This window comes from Leptopilina boulardi, unplaced genomic scaffold (assembly GCF_019393585.1).
Source record: "Leptopilina boulardi isolate dan_hultmark-lab unplaced genomic scaffold, ZJU_Lbou_2.1 LbouV2_123, whole genome shotgun sequence".
Taxonomy (NCBI): Eukaryota; Metazoa; Arthropoda; class Insecta; order Hymenoptera; family Figitidae; genus Leptopilina; species Leptopilina boulardi.
In genome coordinates, this window is record NW_026137667.1 from 5,478,960 (window position 1) to 5,500,470 (window position 21,511).

The following is a 21,511-nucleotide window of genomic DNA, read 5'->3' on the forward strand; positions in this document are numbered from 1 at the left end:
TTTTATTTAGACGAAAATTAATTTGGCCAGAAATTTAATTTGTTCGATTCTCAATTTGATCGAAATTTTGTCTTGTAGAATATTAGACCAAATTGTAATTTAAAAGAATCTTAATTTTTCAGAATATTAATTTTCTCGAATACTAATGTTCCAGAAAATTAAAATGGTCAAAAATCAATTTGCCAGAAATAATAATTCGACGGAAACTTCAAAAATTAACCAATCAGAAATTATTAAGAAAATTTTGTTTGGTCAATATTTGAAGTTTACGCCGAATTATTTTTCAAATTAATATTCTATTTTAATTTTCTGGACATTAATATTTGAGCAAATAAATATTCTGTAAAATTAATATTTTTTTTAATCATCTTTCTGTAGAATTAAGATTCTTTTAAATTACAATTCTATGAAATTAATATTCTACAAGACGATGAAATTCGATTCGATGAAATTAAATTTCCGTCAAATTAATTTTCGTCTAAATAAAAATTCTTGTAAAATTGATTTCTCCACCATTTGCATTTTCTAAAACATTAATATTCGAACAAATAAATATTCTGCAAAATTAATTATCTAAAGAATATGATTCTATCAAAATATTGTAATTTTTTGTTGGAAAAATTTTTTATATTTTGAAAAATCTTACCAAGAATTGGCACAAGTTTATCATTCGGACTGAGTTGACTAGCGAGTTCCCTGCTGAGTTCCTCGCACTCGATTTCCTCTGGTAGCTTTTTCCTCGGTTCGGGAAGAATTTCCTTGATTTTGAATCGTTCATCAAAATCATCGTCCATGAGTTCAGTTTGTGAGGCAGCGTCAATTGTTGTTGCATTCACACGTAAAACAATTTCCGTTCTTTGAACCAATGTTAATCCCTCAATGCCTGGTTGTGGTGAGACACAGGGTGAATTTAATGGTGATATTTTCGTTGAATCCTGAATTGGTGACGAGGATGATAATGATGTTTTTGACACTGATGACGATGTACTCGACGACGATGACGATAATGTCGAACCATTATGAATTCTCAATGATCTTGAACTTGACGATCGTCTGGCAAGATATTCAGTTCTTCTAATTCGTGAACTGAGAGGCGAATTTGTCTTATCACAAAAACCAGTATTATCAGTTTGCGTTGGACTTGATACTTTTCTAATGGGGAATAATTCATTTGGCGATAGACGAAGACAATTTCTTATTGGTGAATCGAGAGGTGATTTTGGCGAGAATCTTGATGGTAATGTATTGGGTGGTGAAATTCGTAAATCAGATGATCTTGACGATGAACTGGAACTTGAACAACTTCCAGTTCTTCGTGGTACGGCGCCAGATTTTGGACTAGTTTGATGTGAATTCGGTGATCGTGGTGGTGAACTAGAAGGTGGTGGTGGTTTTTCATTGGGCCTGGTATCAATATCATTGATTTGACAATTTCTCGACCAATTCTCATTGGATCTACGTTCATTTCTACGATTTAAAAGTTCAACATTTTGTGAGGTCATTTCAATTGTTGCACTTCTCTCGCGATAAAAATCGGATGACAAAACTTGTGGTTCACAATTTGCTGCAAGTTTTCTTCGTTCACGTTCCAATTGTCGATTACGATCGTTGAGAACCTCAATACTCTGGGGTGAAAGACGTTCCTTTTTCTCGGGATTATATCGATCCTCAAGATTGTCATTGTTATTGTTCTCTCTTGTTGTTCGTGTATCGTTGGTTTGTAGCTTTTTTGTGAGATCTTGCGATAGTTTGCCAATTACATCGGCCGATTGATTAATTGTACGATCATTGTCTATTCGTTGATGAAGAGCATCGACACTGTGTGATTTCGAGAGATCATTATGATGATGATGATGATGGTGATGATGATGATGAAGTTGATGAGGATGATGCGGTGTAACTCGCAAAAGAACAGGATCATCGCGATCACGAGGCCAGTCGTCCAATCGTGCCGTTGGTGACATTGTTCTTTTGTAGCTGCCCTCGTTGTCAGGTACACCTCTTTCCCGACGATACGCCAGGTAAGATGCCTTCGATTGGCTTCTGTAATTGTAAAAAAAAATCACATTAGCATATTTTCGATATTGGAAATTCGATTTTTGATAGAAAAAATTTTTTACTATTTTTCATTTTCATTATTTTTTTATTTCGAGAAAATTTTTTTTTTATAATTAATGGAATTCAATTTTTAAAGCAATTTAATATATAGCATAACCGGTTAGATAAATGTTTTTTTCGCGTGAAAAACAATATAACATTCTTCATTTCTGATCTAGCAATTGATCAAAAATTTCTAATTGCTAGGCACGTTACTATTTCCGGTGAGGTAATACCAAGGAACAATTTTTTTTTTTTTTTTGCAAATAAAGATTGCCCGATACAAGTTAAAGAATGAGTAATAGAATTTTATTATACTCTTGGTATATTTTATCGATACACAGCACACGTCAGGAAAGATCAGTAAAACAAAGAGGTCTCTCTTTCTTTACCTTTCTTATCTGAACGGTCAAACTTTTATATTGACGATTTCATTTGAAACTGATGCCGCTCACTGATAATTGTGAAAATGCAGTCATTTAATGTCATTCAAAGTATACTTTATGGATTATTATTTTTTTTCATAAAGATCAAGATTTTTTTTTTCAGTTTCAGACTAGTAAACGATATGAAAAATTAAATATAATTTATAAAATAAAGATGAATATTAAAATTAAGAAAATAAAAAATTAAATAATAAGAGAAATATACATTTTTTGAATAAATAATATTTTAAGAAAAGATACTTTAAAATATCATATATAAAAGAAATGAAAGGACTTCAGAAAACGAATTGGACAAAGAGAGATATTTTTTTAATAATAAAAAAAAAAACAGGCTGGCAGCATTTACTTTATCATCCGGTTTTGTGAAGCGAAAGAAAAAAGAGAAAGACGTGAAAATTATGGATGTTTTGTACAAAGATGAAATGACTTTATTTTAAATCCAACGAAGAATAAGTTAAAAATTATATCTCCTGTTTTGAGACAAAAATTATTTCTCAAATATTCAAAAAGGTTTTATATAATTTATTATAATTAATTTAAATATTTATTACTTCTCTATTTAATTTTAATTAATTTTTTTTTCTTTCTATAAATTATTATTTTTCGTTATTATTCAAGAGATTTAGGGAATCAAAAAAATTAAATAAATTCCTCAATTAGAAAATTTGCGGCGTTTATAAAATTCGTTTTGAAATGAATTTAGATAAAATATTCCTAAAATTGTAAATTATTTCACAATTTTAGAAAAATAAGATTTTTAATGTCTATGGAGACACAGGAAGAAGGAAATCCGTGAATTTTTGAATCTAATCACGTGAAAAGGTCGATTGAAAATCGTGCCAGGTGAATTGTTCGGGATTAAAGAACCGTTGTACGTGGGTAGGATCGTACTTAGGGAATCCACTATCCCCAGGCGAAGTCTCCTCTGTACCACCCCGTAATTTTACAATTTTTTTTTTTTTTTTCAAAAGAAAAGCATTTTTTTTTTTTTTTTTTTACCGCGGGGATACTAATTTAAAGAAATCGGGATATAGCAATTTTAGTAATATACGTGTATTGAACTAAAGAATCCTTTTTTTTTTTGGAAACATAATGATTATAGTTGTTTCCAGATTTAAAAAAAAAATAATTAAAAATAATTATATATAAAAAACAAGAATTATTTTAAAAAAAAATGTGTTAATAAAAAGACAAATTTTTTTTTTCGATTCAGTAAAATATTTTTCTTAAATTAAAAAAATATCTCGCGTAATTTTAAGAATTATTTTTTATTTTTTGAAAAAGAAATGTTCTGCATTTTAATCTTTGAAGAGAAAGCAAATTTTTTTTTTCTGTTTAAAAAAAGGATTTTTATGAAGATTTCATTATGACATCCTTTTTCACGTTATATTGGTATTAGGGACGTTTGCTAATTCAATGCGAATCGCGTTTTCAAGAAGGACACGAGAACGTGAGTGCGCATAAATTTTCAAATTGAATTTTAATACGTTCATGCGAATAGCATTCTAACATTTTTTTTTTATTTTGCTCTCTTGTGAAAATAAAAAAAAAAAATATTGATATTTCAAACAAAGAACTATTTGTCTTTTTTTGGTGAGAAATAAAATTTGATATCAGTATTTTTCATTTATAGTTATAAAAATATTGTTTACTTCTTTTTTCTTTTTCAAGTTCCAATAAAAGATATCGCGCAGTATGACCTGGTTTTATTTATAGTAATTGAAATTGCGTGAACTCGAAAATGTCTTTAAGGAGATAGTAAGCGAGACAATGAGATGAGAACGTGAAATAAGTAACGGTCCATATATATATATATATATACAAAGAGCTTTTAAGAGCAAGTACATCAAGTGCACTTACAAGGTGCCTTTCAAGCACTCAAAAATCCTTTACCAATTGCAACATAAAACAATTTTGTAGACATGCATCCGGTAACATTTTGCCCGGGAAAGTTATTTCACAAAAATGGAATTGTTAAATTTTATTTATTTTTTTTTACCGAATTTTTCTAAAGAAGAATTTTTATTAAACCGAAAAATTCCCTTAAACAAGAATTGAGTTAAATAAAAAATTATTTTCAATTAAAATTCCACTATTATAGAAATTCTGTAAAATGTAAATTTGGCTCAATAAAAATTCTGCTAAGTAGAAAATTTTGTAAAATAAAAATTCTGCTGAACAGAAAAATTTAGGCAAATAAAAATTTTGCTAAATAAAAAGTCTGTAAAATAAAAATTCTGCTGAACAAAAAAATTTAGGCAAATAAAAATTTTACTAAATAAAAAGTCTGTAAAATAAAAATTTGGCTAAATAAAAATTCCGCTAAGTAGAAATTTTGGAAAATAAAAATTCTGCTAATCATAAAATTTAGCTAAATAAAAAATTGTCTGAATTAAAAAATCTCTTTGACGAGAATTGAATTAAATAAAAATTTAATTGAAAAATTCTGTTAAATAAGAATTTCCGCAAAATGAAAATTTAACTAAATAAAAATTCGGTTAAATAAAAATTATTTTCAATTAAAATTCCACTATATAGAAATTCCTGTAAAATAAAAATTTGGCTCAATAAAAATTCTGCTAAGTAGAAAATTTTGTAAAATAAAAATTCTGCTGAACAGAAAAATTTAGGTAAATAAAAATTTTGCTAAATAAAAAGTCTGTAAAATAAAAATTTGGCTAAATAAAAATTCCTCTAAGTAAAAATTTTGTAAAATAAAAATTCTGCTAAACATAAAATTCGGCTAAATAAAAAATTGTCTAAATAAAAATTCTCTTTGACGAGAATTGAATTAAATAAAAATTTAATTGAGAAATTCTGTTAAATAAGAATTTTCGCAAAATGAAAATTTAGCTAAATAAAAATTATTTTCAATTAAAATCCCACTATATAGAAATTCTGTAAAATAAAAAATTGGCTCAATAAAAATTCTGCTAAGTAGAAAATTTTGTAAAATAAAAATTCTGCTGAACAGAAAAATTTAGGCAAATAAAAAGTCTGTAAAATAAAAATTTGGCTAAATAAAAATTCCGCTAAGTAGAAATTTTGTAAAATAAAAATTCTGCTAATCATAAAATTCGGCTAAATAAAAAATTCTCTTTGACGAGAATTGAATTAAATAAAAATTTAATTGTGAAATTCTGTTAAATAAGAATTTCCGCAAAATGAAAATTTAGCTAAATAAAAATTCGGTTAAATAAAAATTATTTTTCACCTGCAATTATCATTCTTAATGCATCGAGTATATTTTATCGATTTTAAATAATATCTCCATGATTGCAAATGGAAAAATAGTTTAATTCATTCGATACTTTTCACTCTTGTTAGAAGAGTGATTAATTAAAGATGTATATCGGGTTTTATTTTTTTGCGTGGGAGGTGATAAAGAGTCGACATGATTTAATAATCTCGGTCAATATGTAAATAAATCGATGGACAACGATTCGTGTGTAATATAGGTATAAAATTTTTTTTTTTTCATTTTTTTTTTTGTCAGTGATTTTAAAAGTGAGACGGTATAACTTGAACTGATTTCGAGTTTAATTATAAAGGTGTCGTAATGACCGATTGCCTTTCTCAAAAATAAATATCCTGACTTCTTCGCCGCATGCAATTGCGATTCTCCTTAATGAATTTTGAGATAAAGAAATGTCCCTTTTATAAGCCACACAGCATTCACGCATGTACGAGAAGTATTATTTGCAATGTAAGAAAGAAAATTAAAAAAAATTTATGACATGCAAACTGTCTTCCTTCAATTGTTAATAAAATCATTCAATTAAAATTTAATCGTTGTTTTCGCTTTTTTGCAATTATTGAATTTGATTAATTACTGGATGCAATTTATTTATACAAGCATTTATTAATTACGTGTGATTAATTTGTTTATTTTATTCTCAAGAATAAAATTTTTTTTATTAATTTTTTAAATAAATAATCGTTTATTTTTATAATAAATTTTTTTTTTGAATCTTTTAAGGATAATTCCGCGGTGGGATTTAAAATAAAAATTAATAAACAATGTCCCATTAAATGATACACTTAGCATTGTTAAATTAGTTTTGAGGTCTTATAAATTCGATCACAATATATATTTTTATGAATCGACGCTTTCGTTTTATTAATGTGAAATCAGTTTCTTTTCATGTAACGTGCATAATTTTTTTTTCAACTTGTATATTATATACAAATGCATTTAAAAAGTCAACGTTATTGCTTTCTTTTTTCATATTTTCGCGTTTGCAATTTTTTTGTTATCCGCGATTTATTATCCCTCAATAATAAACAATATCAATTTTTTCAATTAGAAAAAAAACTACTTAATTGGCACCACCCACGCAATAATTTATACTTGGAAAATAGAAATTACAAAGAATTATTTGGGTCAAATGATTGATTTAAAAAAATGATCTTGATTTAAAAAAACGATTTATAAACAAAAAAAAAATTATTCTGCAATATTTCCTATTGAATTTCCTTTTTAATTATTTTATTTCTATTGCATAATATTTTTTTATTATTTTTAATTTTGAAAAAAAACTATTCAGTGATAATTTCCAGCAATAAATAATTATAAAATATTTCGATTTTTTATTTTTTTTTTGGAAAAATTCATAATTTTCAAAGAGAAATTATAATTTCCATAATGGCAATTAATAATTAAAATCTACGACATTTTGAGAATAAATTGAAATTGAAACTAAGATTTAAATTGCGATTAGAATAAAAAGGGGAGTGTTTGATATATATAATGTAGTGAATCGTGATAATTATAATTTTTTTTTTTTTGAATGAAATGTGAATTTATGTACAAGTTTTTAGATTAATGTTTTAACTGAACTTATGTAATCGACCTAAGAAAGAAAGAAAAGGAAAAAAAAATCTAACGAAATGTTTTCGAGCTAGTTAAACAGGTTTTTGTCAAGTGATAACCAGATTCACCTGTTCCGGCAGACATAAGGTGGTGACAAACAAAAAATGGTGTTAAATAGACGCTATTAATTTTGAATGTGTGGCCCGAGTAAATTAGTTAAAGCAAACCTTGATGTATGGACCGCTAACTAAACTATATATATATATATTTTAATCGCGGAAATGTCGACAACACACACACACACACATAAAACTTGCAAATCGGAATTACAAATCGGGTCGGAAAGTGAAAACTTTTCTTGAAATAAGCGTTACGCAGAGACTGCGTTCCACTTCCGGACAACAACGGTGTTGTTATTTTAGCGAGAATGGACTGATGAATGGATTTTATTGCCCCACCGGATGAATCTTCACGAATTGTTTCTTTTTTCTTTTTACAAACGAAAAATGCACTTAAATTTCAGCTATCGCTTACGAATTATAAATTAAAAAAAAGAAAATAAATTCAAAAAAAATGGTAAAAATTTTCAAAATAGAATTTAATTTATTTTTTATTCATTATTTAATAAAATTATTATTATATTTATTATTACAAAAAAAATAGAATAGAACAAAGGCTATATTATATTAAATTATAATTTCCCTTTTATTTGTAATAATAATTTTATTTATATAATTTAAATAATAATTTAATTAATAATTTTAATGATAAACAAAAGCGATAACAAATTTTTGATTCAATGTAAAATTTTTTTTTTTTATTTTTTTGATTCAATAAAATTATTATTATATTTATTAATACAAAAAAAAGTAGAATAGAACAAAGGCTATTATATTAAATTATAATTTCTCTTTATTTGTAATAATAATAATTTTATTTATATAATTTAAATAATAATTTAATTAATAATTTTAATGATAAACAGAAGCGATAACAAATTTTTGATTCAATGTAATATAAATCGTTATCTTACTTGATTTTAATCAAAAGAAATAAAAGAAAATTAGAACTTGGGAGAAAGTTACAGCATCTGATTATTAATTTTGTATATAATCACTCTCTTATATATTTAAAATTATCAAAACTTTTCAATGATTATATTAAATATATCAAAATAATATTTCATTTATAGTTGCAAAATATAATTAAAATACATAATTAATATATGAATAAATATAATTTTATTTGGAACAAATATAATATTATTGGGAACAAATATAATTTTATTTGGAACAAATATAGAATAATTTGGAATAAATAAAATTATAATATAATTTTTAACAAATATAATTTTATTTAGAACAAATATAATATTATTTGGAACAAATATAATTTTAATTTTTTTAAAAATTTTTTAAAATTAATTTTTTAGCGAAGTATAATTTTATTTAGAACAAATATTCTATTATTTAGAACAAATATTCTATTATTTGGAACAAATATAATTTTATTTTGAACAAATAGAAATTAATTTGAATTAAAAAGAAAAATCTAATTGTCTAATAAAACTATAGTTGGTTTTAAATACAAAAAAAAAATTTGTTTATCGTAAATAAAATTCTATTTGGCGTGCAAATAAAATTTCCATTTAAACCAAATTTTATTTCGAGCAAGTAAAATTACAAATAATATTTATCTGAGACAAATGTATATTTTTTCTCTCTCTATGTGGAAACTAGAGTAGTTTAAAAAAAAAGTGTCAAAAATCTAGTACAATGTTTACAATATAATAAGGTATAAAATTATATACTTGAATTTAGAATACCGTAACGATTTTCGAAGCGGAAGTATAATTTTCTGAGAAAGTATATTGTTTCTCATATATATCTATATATAAATCTACTTTGAAAATCAGAATTTTATTTAGTAGCGCATCGTTTATTTACTTTCATAAAAGTAGAAAAAAAAACTGTGAACGTAATGATTTTCAAAAGAAATCACCTAACAATCAAATGATAATTAATGAGTGTTATTTTCCCCCTCCAATTATTTTTTCTCACACATATATATATATATATATATATATATATATATGCAATCCATAGCGGAATAAATTATTGTACATTTTGTAATATTGAACTCGTCAAAGTCACTTTCCCACGTAATATTTGTCGTCCTGTTAAATCGAGTTATACACAGGATCTCAATTATCCTTGACGTAATTATATTATAGTCCATTAGGGCATGCTTAGAATTCTCGGTCGAGGACGCAAAAGTAAAATGATATATCTGTTGTACTTGTTAACATATTATATAGACGAAAGTCCTATAAAAGTATTTTACATAAAACATAACGAACAGTTGTTAACTAAAATAATATTCAGGGTGAAATCAACTTAGTTAAATGAGTTCAAAAAGTAGGTAACTAAAACAGTTGACGAATTTTCCTGATTATTATTATATGCAAGCAATGAACAATTGCGTTATTGTTTTTTTTTCACCCCGCGAGCAAGTGAAAACATCAAGATTAAAAATAATTTTTTATAATAATTACTTTTCTTTTGTCATTGTAAATATATAAACTCTCTAAATCTGAATTAGTGAAAATCTTTACTAATTTGAATTAGTGACTAACTTTTTGCTTCTGAATTAGTTAAATTTTGGGTTAGAATTTCCCAAACGGATCACATAAAATTCAGAAATTTTTTTTCTCAACGGTTTCTTACACAAAATTGTGTGGGCAATTCAAAAAAAAAATTTAATTTTCTGTAGGACGTCAAGAACACTATTTTTTAATAACATTTTATAAATAAATAATATAAAAATCTATTAAATATGAAATTTTTTCAAAATAAAAATTATATTTAGAAACTACATTTTAAGATGAGAAAAACCCTTTTTTTTAATTGGTGAACAGGAACTCGAGAAAAAAATTTTTTTTAAATAAGACTGCAAAAAATTTCAATTGTTTATAACTTTAACAAAAAATTTTCTTTTGACCTAAAAATTTCAGGGACTTATTTTTACCATGTAAGGAGTCAAAAGAAATGATTTTTGATTAAAAAAAAAAATTTCTGAATTTTAGGTGATCCGTTTGAGAAATTCTGACCCTTTTACTAATTGTTAGTAAAATTTTACTAATTCAGAAGCAAAAAGTGAGTCACTAATTAAACATTTTTACTAATTCAAATTTAGAGAGTATAGGAAAAAAGACTGATTTCCTTTTGTCTTAATTTTTTTAATTTTGCAGATTATACACCCAGAGAAATGATTTATTTGAACCAAATAAAATATATTTGTGTTAAATAAACGTATATTTGTCTCAGAGCCTACTAACTTATTTATTTGGCGTAAATAAAAATTTTATTTGTCAGAAATAAATTTTTCTTTGGCTCAAATAAATTTTTTATTTCAATGAAATAAAATATATTTGCAACAAATAAATGAGTTATTAGGCTCGGAGACAAATATATCATTTCTCTGAGTGTACCCTCTAAATGTGAATTAGTAAAAATGTTTACTAATTTAAATTTAGTGACTCACTTTTTGTTTTAGAATTAGTTAAATTTTACTACTCTCTAAATCTGAATTAATAAAAATGTTTACTAATTTGAATTAGTGACTCACTTTTTGCTTCTAAATTAGTAAAATTTGACTAATTATTAGTAAATTTTACTAACTAATTTTACTAGTAAAATTTACTAATAATTAGTCAAATTTTACTAATTTAGAAGCAAAAAGTGAGTCACTAATTCAAATTAGTAAACATTTTTACTAATTCAGATTTAGAGAGTAATTGTTAATAAAAGTTACTAATAATTAGAAAAATTTTACTAATTGAGAAGCAAAAAGTGAGTCACTAAATTGAAATTAGTAAACTTTTTTACTAAATTCAGATTTAGAGAGTAAATAAATTATATTTTTTTAATTTGACAGGACAAGAAAATAATTTTTTTTTCATTTATTTTCTATAAATTTTCTCGCAGTCTTAAAAGAAAATTTGCAAAGGAAAATATTATTTTTTAAAAATAAATATTAAATGTATTTTTTTTCGAAGAAGTAAATTAGTAAAATTAAATGTAAAACAATTAAATGAATTTTCAAATGAAAATTTCCAAATTGAGTTTAATTTATTTTTTTTTAACACAACCGCTATGAAAAATCCCAATTGAAATGGAAGTGAAATTTTAGAAAGCTAAAAAAAGGCGTGAAGCAACAAACTAACAAAACTAAACTTTTACTTGATGTTTTCGCAGCATTATATAGAAGATAACATTTTGCAATTTGCATATATTGAACTCTATATATATATATATATATGAGGAGCACGATTAATTACTCGTTACAACAGCGTAGTGTATTTTTTTTTCATGTTGTTTGACTCGACCCTGAAGAACATAAATTCAGTTATATATGAGTGGCAGGGAACTGTCGGATTGTCAGATGGACAGACAGTTATCAGGCAAAACTAGAGATAGACAGACAAATATATAATATGCATGGGATTTTCCATGTTAACTATTAGCTATATATTTATTTTATGAAAAAAGAAAAAATTCTCATTCATTTTTTTTCTATACTTTATTATAACCGAAATAATAAAACGTCATCGACTTTACATATTTCAAAGTGGTCCATAGACAAGTCGCGGGATGCTAAAGAAATTTCCGTAATGTAATTCATGGCAGTCAAAAAAAAAATAATACAAATTTTTTTCTTTTCATTTTCAAATTGTAAAAGAAAATATTTTTTTTGAAAATTTTCAATTATTTTTTTTTTCAGAGAATTAGATTTTTATAAAAATCGAAAGAAAGTCGAGGACAATTATAATTTACCGGAGGTTAGGACCTTAAAATCGTTTTGTGTCTGTGAAATAAATCACGTAGTCCAGTCACGTGTCTTCTTTATAGTGACATGATATCACAAAATGACTATTTTAAAATCAAGATCTCAAAATTAAATTAATAAAAAGTTACATAACTACTTTCGCTCATTATGAAATTTTCATACCGAAAAAAAAACAATAAAAATTTGTTTTTAAAAAATAAAAAGCATTTTTTTGCAAAATTATTTGTTTTTTTTTTATTTTTTCATATTTTCAAGATGAAAATTTACAGAAAACAATTTTTATGACTAAAAAAACAAATAAAAAGTTTATTAACAATTGTAGAACAAAGATTTAGTTTTCAGGGTCGATGCATGACTCTATATAGAAATCATGTGTTGAAATAAAAGAGCATGAAAACTAATCAGTTCAAAGACAATAAAAGTTTTTTTTTTGCACAAAAAAAAAAAAACCTTCGTAAACAGTGTAATATTTAATAGCTGCATTTATTTCTCATAAAAGATATGAAAAGTCGTTTGAAATTATTTATTAACATAAATATAGGAGGAAAAAAAAGTTAGTTAACGATCGAAATAATTGAAATGGGAAAATTTTTTTTTTTACTAAATTTGTTAATAAAATATTCAATAAAATAATAAATAAAATATTAAACAAAGTATTAAATAAAATATCCAATAAAATATCAAAAAAAATATTAAATAAAATATTAAATAAAATATTAAAAAAAATATTAATTAAAATATTAAATAAAATATTAAATAAAATATTAAATAAAATAGAAATAATAAAAAATGCTTTTTAATATAATACAAAATATGAATAATAGTAATACTCTTTTTTTTATTATTTTTAGACTTTTTTGTAATTTCTCTTAGACTTCTTTTCTTTTTTTCTTTTTGGCTAACGAATGAAAATCATAAAACGTTGGACAGAATAACTGTCATCTTGAAACATTATGGGCAAGTACAAAATATGCTCTCTGTATACCTCAACTCTTGTTATATATGAATATATATAGCGAGAGCACGTCTCTTGAAGAAAAAAAAAAATGTAACGCACAAATCACCTCAACCTCGACCCTTTCACCGTCGGCAATCATTTTATCGTGCCAATCTGGGACAGACGAAAGAGCAAGTAGCTTTCATCGCGCGAATTAAAAAAAAAACGAATGTTTACACAACTGTCGGTTACAGCATAAGGAATTATTTTTTTCTAACAGATCATCTTCTTTTCATGCTAATTTATCAAAAAAAAAAAACTGATTATTAAGGACAATGACTTTTCTTAAATTCTATAAATATAATATTTGGAATATATTAATAAAAAAAAATAATAATAATAATAAACTAGTTTCAAATCTCGAAGGTCTGTGAATTTGTTAGCCTCATTTTCTTTTGCACAATAGGATATATGTCGTGAGAAAAAATACTTCTTATCAACTTGGACGATATATCAGCCCGTATATATATATATATGTATATATGAGGACGTAAACCTGTCGCTATCGTTTGTGCACACGTATAAATAGCTTGCTTCCCCCCTTATTATATTTACAAAGCACTTTTTCGTTATCTATGGTTATTAAGTCAAGCTCAGCTGGTCATTTTATAAATTTAAAAAAAAGACCGGATGTTTGTATGTCAATTATTCACGATTTTTTTTTCAATGAAAAAATAAAGCAAAAAAATTCATTTTTCAAAAAAAGCAAAATTCATAAAATTTTTAATACCAATTTTGATATTTAAAAAAAAAAATTAATTAATATTTCCTTTAAACTCATAATTATTGACAAGTGTTTAACGACTTTGAATAAAAAATTAATTGAAATTTCCATTTATATATTAATCAGAGGAATTAGAAATTACAAAAAAAATGTATTAAAAAATTGAAGATGAGACCAAAATGTATTTCTAACAAACTGAAGGTTATATAGAATGTTAATTTCATTATTTATCTGGCAAATATGTACTCATCGCTATACACACATGAAAAACGTTTTGATATTTAAAAATTGAAATAATCTTCTTTAAATATGTGTACTTTTGGAATTTTTAACAATAATTTAAAATATCAAAAAAAAAAATGTTTTATGATAATTTCCAAAGTCATTGAAATATTTTAACAATTGTATTCAATTCTAGATAAATAATAGAACAAAAAAAAATGTAAGGTTAGATAAACGAAAAATAAAAAAAAAATGAATCTAAAGAAACATAAAAAAAACATGAAAAAAAAAATTTCAAGAAATTAACAATGACAAAGAATTCTTTGATTTAATTCAAAAAAAAATTCTTCATTTTCGAAAACTTTTACTAATATTCTTTAAGTAATAAAAAAATATTTCACCTTTTTTTATTTAAATTCTTTTTTCACCTATAGCTAATTTTTTTATCATTTGTTTTTATTTTGAAAAATAAGAAATAAAAAAAAGCCACAGAATAGAAACAAAAGAAAAATTGTTTATAATAACGAAATAAAAAAATAAACAAAAAAAGAAGTAAAAAATAAGAAATAAAGCCAATGAAACAAAGAAAAAGGAAAAAATTAAAACGAATTTAATAATTGAAATAAACAAAAAATTTAAAAATAAAAAGAAGAAATGTAAAATATTCCATTTGTCTATAAAAAGACAACGAGTTTTTCTCTTGGCAGAATGCCATGAAATCCATTAGGTGAATGATTCGTAAAAATAACTTATCAAATAAATAAAATTTAAAATCACATCTCTTTTTTTTTTTTATCATCGGAAGAAGAGAAGATGAAAAAAGAAGAAATGTTACTTGAAGCAAAAATACTTTTTCTACCGTGTTACGTGTGGTATATATATATATATATATATATTATAAAAGGTATATAATATATCCAATGGGGTGATTCATGGGTCTTGACCTCACGACCGGTTCGCCGACGACCATAACGGTTCGATAGGTGATTAAAACGTAATCGATTTCTTAATTGGACAGCGACAGGTGAAATTGCAAACGGGCAAAATTACAAGCTCTTGAAACGGAATTGATCGCGCAGTAGAATTTATCCCATGGGACCAAATGACTTTATTCCACAGTCATTCGTGGAAAAAAAAAATTATTATATTACTTTCAACCGATTTTCAAACCAATAATATAAATTTCAGAGTTAACGTACTTTTTGATCAAATATTAAATGAAATAAAATTCGATTGATAATTTAGTGTCAACACTTCAATAAAAATAAAACAGTTGTAAAAGAGGAAGAAGTCAGATCGTTAAACAGTTTTTTTTCCCTACATTCCATATATGAGTGTTAATAGGCCCTCAGGCAAAAATAAATAAAATAATTCCGTTTAATTATTTATTTTCTAATTTCAAATAAGTAAACCATTTTTATTTTTAATAATTATAAATAACTATAAATAGTTATTTATTTAAAATAGTATAAAAAAAAAATATTTTCTGTAACTAATTTTTTATTTATTTTAATGCACTTTTTAGTTACTGCTCTAATTACCTCTTCTTTTCTCAATTTTTTTCTAAAAAGTTAAATTTCTTTAAAGCAAAAAAAAAGCGATACACTTTCTCCCGAAGAAAATAATTATCTATTTTTTTCGACTCAATTTTTTAAGAAATAAAAAAAATCTATTTTTTTAATTAAGAAATTATAAATAAGTTTATTAATTAGAGATATAAATTAATAAAAAAAAAAGTGTTATTGGTTTTTTGTTTAGGAGGGCAATTTCGAAATTGACATTAACAATATATATATATATATATATATATATATATATATATATATATTTGTTGAACTCGATCTTTGGAACGGGGAAGTTAAGTCTGTCGATACATTATAATCGTGTACTCATACATTTGTACACCCACGTTAATTCAAAACGAGACGATGGTCTGTAATATCAACAAGCTTAATTTTTTAATGTCTGCCTCGTATTTTTTTTAAAGCATTTTAAACTGTACAAAAAAGCATTTAATTTCACATATATATATATTTGTATCACCGTTATTCGATAATTTTAAATTAATCTTTTCATTTTAATTTCTCTTTTATAGATATAATGAGAACAATATTAAAAAAGGAGTTATTTTTCATTGCCCGAAAAATAATATTATAATTAAAATTAATTAATTAAAATGATTTAATAAAAATTAATTGAAATTAATTAATTAAAATGATTTAATAAAAATTAATTAAAATTAATTAATTAAAATGATTTAATAAAAATTAATTAAAATTAGTTACTTAAAATAGAAAAAAATAAAATAATAAATACTTCAAAAGAGATGGAGAAAATTAAAAAATTTTCTAACAGCGAAACTAAACGATAATAAAAGTATAATGTTAAAAAAAGTTAACATAATTTTCGATTAAAGAGTTAATTTTCTAAACTGGTCCATCCCACCCAAGAACATTATTTTTCCCCTCTTTCATAAACATCAATTGCTAGAGAGTAAAATTACCTCTTTAGACTTCAATTGAACAGAACCAATTTTCATTAAATTAGCATTAGAATACAACAAAATATACTGAAAATGAGCTCATTCTGAAGAGCAAAGGGTGGTTTGAAAAGAGGCACAAATTACTAACTCAGGGCAAAGTATACTAATAAGGAAGTGAGATAAAAAGACCTAAATGAGTTGCATCTTCACTAGACCTCAAAAAAAAAAAGAAGAAGAAAAAAACCCAAGTATTGTGAAAAGAGCAAAAATATTCTCATTTTCTACGGTCGAGTGAAGAAAAGAGATATAATCACGTAAATAGAGAAACGGAACTTTAAAGTTAAAAAGAAAAATTATTTCTTTTTTTTTTTAGAAATTTTTTTTTTGAAAACCATAATTTTATTTAAATTTATTTAATTTTCAAATATTTAAAAATTTTAATACAACAAATTAACATTTTATTGAAACAAATTTTCTTGTCTGAAATGAAAACAATTTGATTCATACATTAATTCATACTTTTTAATGATTAATTACTGATTAATAATTATTAATAAAATAAGAAATAGAATAAAAAACAAATAATAAAATAAATGAAAATAAAAAATATTATTAAAAAAGAAAAAAATTAATTTAGCCTTGAATTATTTATTAATAATATTATTTTTTTTATTATAATTTTTTTTATTAATTTTTTTATTTTGTTAATCATTAATTAATCATTACAAAATAATATTTTGTATTTTTTAATATTAACAAAATAAAAAAATACAAAATATTATTTTGTAATGATTAATTAATGATTAACAAAATAAAAAAATTAATAAAAAAAATTATAATAAAAAAAATAATATTATTAATAAATAATTCAAGGCTAAATTAATTTTTTTCTTTTTTAATAATATTTTTTATTTTCATTTATTTTATTATTTGTTTTTTATTCTATTTCTTATTTTATTAATAATTATTAATCACTAATTAATCATTAAAAAGTATGAATTAATATTTTGATCGACTTAAACTTCTTTTTTAGAAAAATAAAGAAAATGAAATTATAAAAAAATAAGAAAGAAGCAAAAGTTAAAAGAAGAATAAAAAAAGAGTATCCAGGAAGTATTTAAAAAATATCCGATTTGTTCTACATAGGGTTACGAGAGGTTCACCCATAAATAATTGTAAATTGTTCTAACATGACAAATGCCAGATTCAAGTTGACCAAGAAATAAGACGAAGAATAACTTTCTAATTCTGAATTGACGACAAAGAATAAAAAAAAAAAAAAACCATGGCAAATAATTTTGAAAATTTCACAATGACATTATTGTTATTCATCTATGACCAAAATTTGAAGAAAATCCTCTTATATGTAACTATTAATCAGAATTTTTGAATTAAAAAAATTTCCTATAAATGAAATTTTTAAATAAATCTCAAATAGTGAAAGAAAAATTTTTCAATTTGAAAAATCAAAAAGTGAAAAATATTATTTTATTAATTAAAGAAGCTTTTATTTTAAATATATATAGTTACAAATGTTTCAATCCTGTGAGAAATTACAACACAGTGAATGCACTGTGATCCAGTTGTGTGACAAGTGGAGATAATTCAACGAAGAAATTCATGTTCAGGATTGAATTTCACTTTCTCAAGACGAGTTTTGTATATGGTGGAATCAAGGTTAGATATCAGGGCCTTAATCCATATTAGACGAGGCACGATGAGATTCCAATCCATTTGCAGAAAATATCGAACTCTGTGATTCGAGATCGGTTTTCGATTCATGATCGAGAAATTGCAATTGACACGACCGGTATTCCCATGGATTTTGCCATATATATTAAATGAACCGTAGGGTCACGAGGGGGTTTTTTTTTTAGAAAAAAAAACCTTTTTTTTTTTACGTCCTGTGGAAGTATTTTTTCGAAGAAATAAATTTGAACCAAGTTGTATAATATTGTATAATTAAGTTGTAAGTAGTGAAAGTGTAGTTTTGGTCAGACAAAAATTTTATGCAAATTATTATGTATAAATAAAACTGTCAAAGGTTATAATTATTTTATGTAGAAAATGTAACTTTTAGTATAAGGCAAATTTTATTTTTAAGTAGACAAAGGTTGTCTTTTAAGACAACACTGAAATTTAAAAAGTAAAAAAAAAAAGTGCAAGTAATTTTAATCAAAGGAAAATTCAAGTTTTAAGTAAAAAAAGCAGTTTTTGTCAGACAAATTATTTCCTTAAGTAGAAAATAATTATATTTTTTGTGGACAAAAAAAAGTAATTTTTATAAGAAAAAAATTTTTTGTTTTCAATTGAAAAAGCAGTTTTTGTCAGTCAATTGTTATTTTAGTGTAGAAAAAATAATTTATGTCAGACAATTTTTTTTTGGTAAAACCAACTTCAGTTTCAAGTAGAAAAGTAATTTTTGTCAACTAAATATTAGTTTCAAGTAGAAAAAATACTTTTTAATAAGACACATATTAGTTTTAAGTAGAAAAAGTAGTTTTTGTCAGAGTTTTAGTTTGGAATAAAAAGAGTTATTTTTTGTCAGACAAATATTAGTTTCAAGTAGAAAAAATATTTCCTTAAGTAGAAAATAATTATATTTTTTGTAGACAAAAAAAGTAATTTTTATAAGAAAAAAATTTTTTGTTTTCAATTAATAGAAGAATCAGTTTTTGTCAGCCATATTATTATTTTAATGTAGAAAAAGTAATTTATGTCAGACAATTTTTTTTTTTTGTAAAACCAACTTCAGTTTCAAGTAGAAAAATAATTTTTGTCAGCTAAATATTAGTTTCAAGTAGAAAAAATACTTTTTAGTAAAACACATATTAGTTTTAAGTAGAAAAAGTACTTTTCAGTCAGAGTTTTAGTTTGGAATAAAAAGAGTTATTTTTTGTCAGCGAAATATTAGTTTCAAGTAGAAAAAAATATTTTCTTTGTCAGACAAATATTAGTTTTAAGTAGAAAAATTAGTTATTTCGAAAGAAATTTTTATTTCAAGTACAAAAAGTAGTTTTTGCTAAAAAAAATTTTAGTTTTGAGTAAAGAGTGGATTTTTTTTTCAACCTAATATTAGTCCCAAGTAGAAAAAGCACTTTTTAGTTATAGACAATTATTAGTTTTAAGGAGAAAAAACAGTTTTCGTCAGCCAAATTTCTACTTTTTTAAGTAAAAAACAATTTTTTCGTTTATATATTGTGTTATAGCAAAATTCAAATTTTTATCTATAAAAATAATATTTTTTTGTAAATGAAAAAAGTAATTTTTTTTTCAAAAATAGAAAATCAAAATTGTTTCTAAAAAAATCTACGATTAGGTATCTTGTATCGATATTAAATTTTTATTATTTAATCATAATTGCTCTCAACTGAGTATCATTTTATTAATTATTATCATAGCCCATCAAAAAAAAAAAAAAAAAATTTTTTTCCCCTAATATTTTATGGGGGCCAATCTGAGCACTAATTATGGAATTAGCGTGTGTAGCAAATCTTCTTTCGATTCGCTATACGATATTATAATTCTATAGCTCTACCATATAGTTATAGTGCACTTGCGTCTATTTTATCTCAAATTACGTGGAAATGAAATGTTCTTTAAGGCAGTTTATATCTTCTTTTAAGTGCTCAACTTTAAAGACGTTTAACTACAAAACATAGAATATATATATATGTATATATAGCAATTCTTTTGATGATCTAGTAATCATCATCTTCATTTTAATGTCTCGAATATTAGTCTATTTACTTTAATTATAATTGCAAGGATGATCGTTTCCATTTGTGTAATTATTGCGCTCTCAAACTCTCCTCCCCCCCTTTTTTTATAATATTAAGATAACCATAACGAAAGTGAAAAGTCAAGTAAAATGTATTTTTAAACTCTTCATTATAATCGCGAAAAAAAAATACTTTTATGACAATGAATTGAAAACAAAATTTGTATAAATAATTTCTAGATAATTTTTTCAATGCTTCGTTGAGGTAAAAAAAAAATAAAAATAAAATTGAAAAATCCACGTATTCATCTTCGTGGGAAAGTTGAATAAAAGAAAGGGGAAAAGGAGAGATTTTTTGTTTGTTTTTAATGACAATGGAATTTTTATTCGCTGTCATTTGGATCATAAATTAAAAATGATAAAAATCTTACTTCTCTGGAATTTAGACTAATGGTCAATGAAGTCATCATTTTCATACACACTCAAAAAGGACAATTATATATTTCTTACCGTGATGATGAAAATGAAAAATCATATACCAAAAAACAGGAAAAAGTGTCGAAACAAAAAAACTCACCTGAAACAAAAAAAAAATAAAATTACAATTAAATTTATTGTCTAATTTAAATTAATTTTAATTATCACATATTAAATTTATACAATAATTATTACAAAATATAAATAATATTTATATATATAATATAATTATATATTAATTATTATATTAATTATATATTAATTATTATATTAATTATATATTAATTAATATAATTTATATATATATATATATAATTTCAATAAGGGGGAAAAAAATGAAACAAAAGAAAAGAATTTTTTTAAAACAAAGTTAAAAAAAATTGAAAAATGATTTCTCTTATCATAAAGAAACATATGTGCCTTTGGTGTTAAAAAAAGAATTTCGAGAAATTATCTCAAAGTGTGTTTAATGAGAAAATAACAGAACATGTAAATGAAAAAAAATTCCTTGGCTTTTTTTTTTTTCATTTTGAAGATATATTATATTTGAATCATCTGTATAGGTATAATACAGGTGCTATATACGACAGTTAAATATAATAATAATAATAATAAAAAAATTGTCAATTAAGGTGTTGCCAAGTGCAACCCACACCTGTGAAATATGACGTTCGACAAAAATTC

At 23.8% G+C, this 21,511-nt stretch overlaps 1 protein-coding gene across 2 annotated transcripts in view; it reads right to left on the minus strand.

Annotated features, from left to right (window-relative positions):
• The window catches only part of LOC127290673 (protein Shroom), a 240,866-nt gene that overhangs the window by 9,379 nt on the left and 209,976 nt on the right, over positions 1-21,511 (minus strand). For both annotated transcript variants that reach the window (XM_051319427.1, XM_051319428.1), the window contains one exon: positions 647-2,043. In XM_051319427.1, the coding sequence (XP_051175384.1) occupies positions 647-2,043 (1,397 nt within the window). The remainder of the gene's footprint in view (positions 1-646; positions 2,044-21,511) is intronic.